The sequence below is a fragment of the Octopus bimaculoides genome, chromosome 11, assembly GCF_046866305.1.
Source record: "Octopus bimaculoides isolate indiv1 chromosome 11, ASM4686630v1, whole genome shotgun sequence".
NCBI classification, from domain to species: domain Eukaryota; kingdom Metazoa; phylum Mollusca; class Cephalopoda; order Octopoda; family Octopodidae; genus Octopus; species Octopus bimaculoides.
In genome coordinates, this window is record NC_142938.1 from 30603071 (window position 1) to 30611490 (window position 8420).

Consider the following 8420-nt stretch of genomic DNA (forward strand, 5'->3'; position numbering starts at 1 on the left):
GGAAAGAGAAAGGGATAGAGAGCGGTGTAGAGGGAGAGAGAGAGAGAGAGGAGTAGAGAGAAAGAGAATGGTATGAGTGTGGGAATTTGTATTCAAAATTTTACAGATTCAGCTTCTTGTATGCTTTTATTTACGTCTATTAACCAAAAAGAAAGGAAAACGGAAGAGCGTGATTTTGCAAGCGACTTTATGGGTGTATATGTGGGGTGGGGATGCGATGTGCTTAGAAAATAATGAAACCTCTTTCTTTATGTGAGCAGAAGAAACGAATGAAATTTTACAGAATAGTTTTTTTTAAAAATTAAGAAAGGAACGCAATGTGGATTTTTGCTTTTAATACTGTGTGACCAGTTCTCAGAAGTGTCTTCGCTGTTTAATAATAAACCAATGAAAATGATGTTCTAATAAGTGAAAAGAAATTTGAAAAAAAAACAATCTTATAAGAAAAAAAAAACAACAAACAGACCCACCCATTCCCACCGAAATATGTTCAATAAAAAGAATTTGAATAACATTAGAACAAAGTGACAATATATATATAATTCTTATACTCGTCCTTTCACTCATTCATTCTTTCACTCACTCCACATACTCGTCCAGCTACACTTCACTTTCTCTTCATTTTGTATTCAACTTAAACTTTACCGTCCGTTTTTACGTTTTGGTTTTGTCGAAAGCTTTAATAACCACTCTTCTTGATGGAATCTTTCTCGAATTGTTCCCAGCCATCCTCGAAACAAAAAAGTGCACATTCATACATATATACGTGCATACATACATATATATATATGTAATATATATATATATATATATATATATATATATATATATATATATATATATATATATATATATAATGATAGCGATGATGAAAGTGTAGATTCCTTTTTATTCAAGTGGAAATCTCCATATTGCTTTTTAAGGATTTAGTCAACTCTCTGTTTCCCAAAATATTTACCTGACGCACGGTGATTTCATCTTCAACCACGAGCCAGCCGCGTCTAGTCAATAATGGAATAACATTCAGTGCGTAAAAACTTGATTCAGATCGCAGCTGAAATCGTATTTCTACAAAAACGGTTATAAATGCCTACATTATAGGTTTTTTGTATAGTGTATGTTGCTGCACAAAGAGAGATGGACTCAATCCTGAAAACAAAAGGCGCAGATTTTCACAGAATGGGAACAAATTTTAGAACTTCAGATATCTGATAAATTATCCCACTTTGAGGGCAAGAGAGACAATTGCGGATTCTTCATAAATTTATTTATGTCAGATTTTTATATCATGTGTTCTCTCATGTCGATAAAGACACAATTTTGAAATTGATGAACACACACACACACAGACACACACACACACACACATACACGTATATATACACATACTCAAACATACAGAAACATAGGCGTATATATACACGTACCCAAACACACACACATATATACATGTACACGCATACATATATGTATATATATATATATATTTATATATATATATATATATATATATATATATATATATATATATATATATATATATATATATATATATATGTATATACACATATATATAAATTCATGTATGTTTATATGTGCATTGTCATTCCTTAGTTTCTAGCCAAATTCATCCAAAGAGGAAATATATATAAATAAAAAACACTGTATTGTGCATTCTTATATATGTACACTTGCAAATATGCACACAAAATTATGAGATATAAATGTATACGATGTATACGTATGGATACATACATACATACATACATACATACATATATATATATATATATATATATATATATACGGGTACATACATATACCACATACACACACACACCAATACATGCATATATATATATGCATATATATAGAGAGAGAGATTGATAGATATAGATATCAATATAAATGTATACCTATAAATATGCATACGTCTAAATATACATGCACACGCATACATATGAATATATATATATGTATATATGCATGTATATACATACACACATGATATTTCTTCTAGATTACCTTTCATCTACTCTCTCTCTCTCTCTCTCTCTCTCTCTCTCTCTCACACACACACACACACACACACACACACACATTTTTTCTCATATTCAGGCAACTCTCTTATCATACGCCAAAGCGAAAATGAAAATATGAAATTTTCTAAACCGAGCATATATATATATATATATATATATATATATATATATATATATATATGATTATTTACTATACACTTTTTTAAAATATATATATATATATATATATATATATATATATAGGTATGTCATATTTTCTGTTTGTTGTCTTTTTATTTAATCCTGAAAAAAAAACATATATATATATATATATATATATATATATATATATATATATATATATATATATATATATATATATATATACATATATATATACACATATACATATATATATATATATATATATATATATATATATATATATATATATATATATATATATATATATATATATATATACACAAACATATATATATATATACATATACATATATATATACATATATGAATATATATATATCATATATACATATGTATGTATGTATGTATAAACATCTAAATATATATCTGTGTATGTGCATATGCGTATGCGGGTGTGTATATACTCATATTATCGATCATTAAATGGTACAATAATTATTTGTCTTTTATTATATACTTCGTTTTCACATGTTAACGTAAGAGAGTAAATGTAACTGTTATCATTGTTTTTGCTGTAATTATTATTATTATTATTATTATTATTATTATTATTATTATTGTTGTTGTTGTTGTTGTTGTTCACTTTTTGTGTCTTTCATATAAATTTTATTACCGCTTTCATAAAATGCTTGTCTTTTCATTATTATTATTATTGTTATTATTGGCGTTCTTCAGTGTGTAAAGTGCATTTGTATTCTTGTATCCATTACAAGACAATGGTTTTGTAGATGTGTGGGCCTTTGTTTCCGTTTGCATTGTTATTGATATTTAACTTCATGAAATATTTTGCCATTATTATACTGTTAACGCAAAGAGTATACGCAAAATGTATACCTTGTTGTTGTTGATTTTGTTGTTATTGCTGTTGTTTGCTTTTGATGCCTCGTCATTTTTTGAATGCGCTTTGTGTCATAATTGTTTTCTTTATGTTTCACCAAAATATGTATTTCATGCAAAAAATGTTTTACGTAAACGCTCATAAATACATATGGATTCATATACGCATAAATATGTATTACGTGACAGAGAGAGGTAGAGGGAGAGAGAGAACGAGAGGGAGTATGTGTGTGTATGTATGTATGTTAGTGTGTGTGTGTGTGTGTGTGTGCGTGTGTGCGTGTATGTGTAAGTACCAGTGTTTAACAAAACAAAATAACAGTAATCACATTAGTTTCAGCCATCTTTGGACACGCTCCATTACCATTTCATGTTTCGTATAGCCACATGTGGCTACAACTATCATAATCATTAGCAATCATTATTCTAAGTATCATTGGCATTAATCAGTTCTTGAAGGTCTAGCTGTTCATTTTCTCTCTTTTGAAAGTTTTTGTTCAGTATTTTGTAAACAGTATTATAATTAAGACGGTTTTTTTAATTAAAAAAAGATGTATGCAGTTCATTAATTTCCATCTTATTTTTTTTCTTTTTGCCAACACTCAGTCCCGCCAGTTTTCTCCACATAATCTTCGTAGAAGATATCTTAATGGATGGGTAAGTTCCAGGCAAATCTTCACAATCTTAAAAGTGCTATGTTTCTTGCTGCTGTTTCTGTTACTGTAGAAGAATGTAGCAGCAGTTGTAGTAGACATAATCGCAGTACTACTGATAATCAAAATAATAACAATAATAATAATAATCACTCTGTGTGTATGTAATCCTTGTTATCCATTTCAAAATGTCCTCCTTCGTTCGTTTTTTGCCTTCTTTTGTAAATCTTTGTGTTTATTTTATTTATATATATATTTCACTCTTTTTTTAAAATGTATTCATGTTTTTTTTTTTTAAAATTCGTTATTTACAACAAATGTTTCTTTGTTCTCAGTTCTCACTTAAAAGAATGTCTTCTCTTTTCCTCTTTTCATTTATTTATATATTTTTTAAAATTTGCTATTTTCCTTGTTTGAAAAAAGCTTTAAATGCTTTCGAGGAAAATAAAATGGAGAAGTTTGTCTTGTTTTTGTGGGATTTTTTCGTTTGTTTCGTATATTTTATGCCGTGTTGGAAACATTTACCAGGTTTCCCAAAGACGCTGTCTCAGAAAACTGAAAAATAAAAAAAGAAAAATGTTTTATTTAAAATTATATATATATATGTATTTGTACACACACGCACACACCACACATACATACATATACATACATACATACATACATATATATATATATATATATATATATATATATATATATATATATATACAAAACAATATTGCGAAAGTTTGTGGGAGAAGCTGGAAAATGGAATTATCAAAGATAAATTACAGTTTCTTATATTTACAGAAGACCAAACATTTGTAGACGTGAAGGCATTAAACAAGAAATATCATACTTGCTAGAATCAATATTACACTACATAAATGACAATATATTTTCTTTTACCCCCATACACACCCGAATATCGTCCATAGAATTTAGGAAAATGATTTTCGATTCTCATCGTGACGAAAGCCTTAATTTGATCTTGGTAAGATTTGGCGCCAGAATTTCAAGAAAGATGACTTCGGAAGTTTAATACGGAGACTTTAGTTGATCTACTGGACGCAGTTTGGTAGATTAATATACAACGATGCCTTGACAGGCATCGGTTCGATTTGTAAGCAAGGAATATAAAGCTGAAATCGATAGTTGGCAATGTCAAATATATGAATGAGAATAATAATATATTATGCTCAGCTTTACCGTTATCAGCACAGTATAGGATGAGATTGGAGCGCAACTTAAAGGCAACTAGGGAAGGATTTAAAGTTGATATATTAATGGGATGTAATAATAAACAGGGTTCAGAAAGAATTCGATGAAACTGATGAAGATTGATAGAGGTAACAATAAGTCTAGAGGACAATATGTGTACGAGCAACGTGCATAAATGGGAACATATATGCAAATAGTCCAGATGCCTACAAGTAAGGTAAGAGAGAAAGAAACGTGTGTAGAAAGAATGATATATATATATATATATATTCTTGTTTTAGTCGTTTGACTGCGGCCAAGATGGAGCAACGCCTTTAGACGAACAAATCGATCCCAGGACTTATTCTTTATAAGCCTAGTACCTATTCTATTGGTCTCTTTTGCCGAACCACTTTGTTACGGGGACGTAAACACATCAACATCGGTTGTGAAGTGATGGGGGGGGGGAACAAACAAGGACGCACATACAAACATACAAACATATATATATATATATATATATATATATATATATATACGACGGGTTTCTTTCAGTTTCCGCCTACCAAATCCACTCACAGGGCTTCGGTTGGCCCGAGGCAATAGTACGAGTCCACCGGAACCATGTGGTTGAGAAGCAAGTTTCTTACCACACAGTCACTCCTGCGCCTATGTGTGTGTGGAGAGAGAGAGAGAGAGAGAGAGAGAGAGAGAGAGAGACATACAGACAGAAAGACAGACAGACAGACAGGCAGGCAGACAGACAGATAGATAGATAGATAGATAGATAGATAGATAGATAGACAGATAGATAGATAGATAATGAATCTCTAAAGTGGCTTACATGCGTTACATTGCTTGAATTCCTCACTTCATATCCGCAAGTTTCGTCTTTCAAACTGAAAAATTAAGAAAAGAAGCATGTCAAAAGCATTTTTAAGTGAAGTGGGTATGTAATTTGTATGCAATACATAATGTTTGTGAGTATTTGTGTGTATGTGTGTGTGTACGTATATATATGTATGTGTATATATATATATATATATATATATATATATATATATATATATATATATATATATATATATATATATATATATATATATATACATATATATATAATATACATAGATGTATATATATATGTAACATATATATGTGTGAGTGTGAGTGTGTGTATGCATAAATAATATATATTTCATATACATATAATTGTAGATACGCACACAAAAGTATGCAAAATCTTAAACAAAGGACAATGTGGAAGCTGTTACACAGTCATTCGGACTGTAAAAATTGGCTCCAAATCTCCCTCAAATGTTGCGATGATTGTGGTTAAAATACCATTGACGACAGACCCAACTTTCAGACGTTGAGCTGGGGCTCATCAAGCAACAGGAACTACAGCAATAAAAACAGCTGCAACAACAAAGACAGCGCTCCATACACTCTCTGTAGTCACACCGACACAGTGAACTGCATGAAACGGTTTTACATATATTTTTCGCCCTTATTCAAATTCTGAGTTCAAATTCGGCCGAGGTTGACTTTACCTTTCATTCTTTCGGAGTCGATAAAATAAGTACCAGTTGGATAATGGGATCAATGTAATCGACTTAGCGCATTCCCCGAAATTTCTGGCCTTGTGCCAAAATGTGAAACCAATACACACACACACACGCACACACACACACACACATTTATATATATGTATATATAGTTGAAATTTACAGAAGTACAAAAGACGAAGACAGGTGTATAAACAGCAAGTAGGTGTAGTAGTTTGACGCTCGGTAAGGTGAGAAAGTCTTTTACCTTTCGAGCCTATGCTTTCCAAGAGAAAGGAACACGAGGAAATAAACAGGAGAACAAAACACTTTTGGAATTAGCAGTCGATCATAGGTCGTCAAGTATGAAATTTCTAGAAAAGAAAACTGTTTGCTAGTGTTTTATAAATACAAGAAATAGTTTTATTTATCAAAGTATGCACCCGTATTGTTAATACACTTTTCCCATTTCAGCGGCAGCTTGTCCAGCCTGGAAATGTAAAAGCCTGGTAATCTAGAGTCAATAAAATCTTGGAAGGCCTGTTTTACAGCATCGTCGGAATTTAGTTTTTTTCTTATCAAAACGTTATCCAAATTCTGGAAGAAGTGATAGTCAGTGGGGGAAGAATAGGTGTGTATGGTGGATGCTGGAGAACTTCCAACTCCAGCTCCTGTAGTTTCGCCAATGTCATATTTGCAATGTGTGGTCTGGTGTTGTCTTGCAATAAAATAGGGTCTGTTGGCTAATATAGGCTGTTTTTTTTTTCTAAGTTTCTACACCATTTGGTCCAAGTCGCTGCAGTATACTTTGGCCGTGATTGTGAGCCAGGTTTAATGAAATCATAATGGATCACACCTGCGCCAGACAGCCAAACACACACCATCAGCTTCTTTTGATGAATTTTGCTTTGGTGGTTTGTGTTTGTCCAATCATTGTGCTGAACGTTTACAGTTGTCGTATTGGATCCTTTTCTCACATGGTACAATTCGATTCAAAAATGATTCATTTTTGTGACAGGAAAGTAGCATACTGCAGGCTTCCAAACGTTGCCGTTTCTGATTTTCAATGAGTTCATGTGGAACCCGACAATTGATGGTGGTATTTCGTCTGTCTTAACGTTCTGAATTCAAATTCTGCTGCTGTCATCCTTTCGGGGTCCAAGTTCCAGTTGAGCACTGGGTTCAATGTAATCAACCTACCCTTTCTCCGAAATTGCTGGCCTTGTGCAAAAGTTGGAAACCAATATGTATGACTACATACATACGTTCAAAAGGAGAGAGAGAGAGAGAGAGAGAGAGAGAGAGAGAGAGAGAGAAAGAGAGAGAGGAAGATAATTATGTGTATTCTGGTTGACACGTGCAAGTTTCAAAGTGATTACTACATGCTTGTGTTAAAAGTATGTTGAGTGCACAATAATGTGTGATTATGTAATTAGATCTCTAGCAGGGTTTCGTGTAGATAACCGAACGGATACTGACGACTGGTGGCGGATGGTTAGCAGAGTTTGGAATGTTTCAAAAATAATAATTATCGATAAGTATGCCTGAAATTACAGCATGGATTTAATTGCGTAGTTATACGCACACACGCGCGGCGTGCATACACATTCGTATCTACCCCTTTCTTTCTTTCACCCTCTCTCTGTACATACACACTCATACAAACACACACACACACACACACACACACAATATGTACATAAGGTTCGAATATGAATGTAGGAACTTTATTGTTACCAATTTAGAAAATATGAAACATAAAAGCTGTTACCTGTGTGTGTGTGTGTGTGTGTGTGTGTGTGTGTGTGTGTGTGTGTGTGTGTGTGTGTGTGTGTGTGTGTGTGTGTGTGTGCGTGTGTGTGTGTGTGTGTGTTTGTGTGTGTGTGTGTGTGTGTGTGTGTGTGTGGTTGTGTACACAACCACATTCACACACTCACATACACATATGTGTGTTT

At 32.3% G+C, this 8420-nt stretch overlaps 1 protein-coding gene across 9 annotated transcripts in view; it reads right to left on the minus strand.

Moving 5' to 3' along the window:
- Nucleotides 1-2665: 2665 nt before the first annotated feature.
- The window catches only part of LOC128249065 (homeobox protein six1b-like), a 526697-nt gene continuing 520942 nt past the window's right edge, over nt 2666-8420 (minus strand). For all 9 annotated transcript variants that reach the window (XM_089359755.1, XM_089359754.1, XM_089359757.1 and 6 more), the window contains 2 exons: nt 5763-5817; nt 2666-4291 (listed from right to left, as the gene is read on the minus strand). In XM_089359755.1, coding sequence (XP_089215881.1) covers nt 4238-4291; nt 5763-5817 — 109 coding nt within the window. In that variant the 3' untranslated portion in view covers nt 2666-4237. The remainder of the gene's footprint in view (nt 4292-5762; nt 5818-8420) is intronic.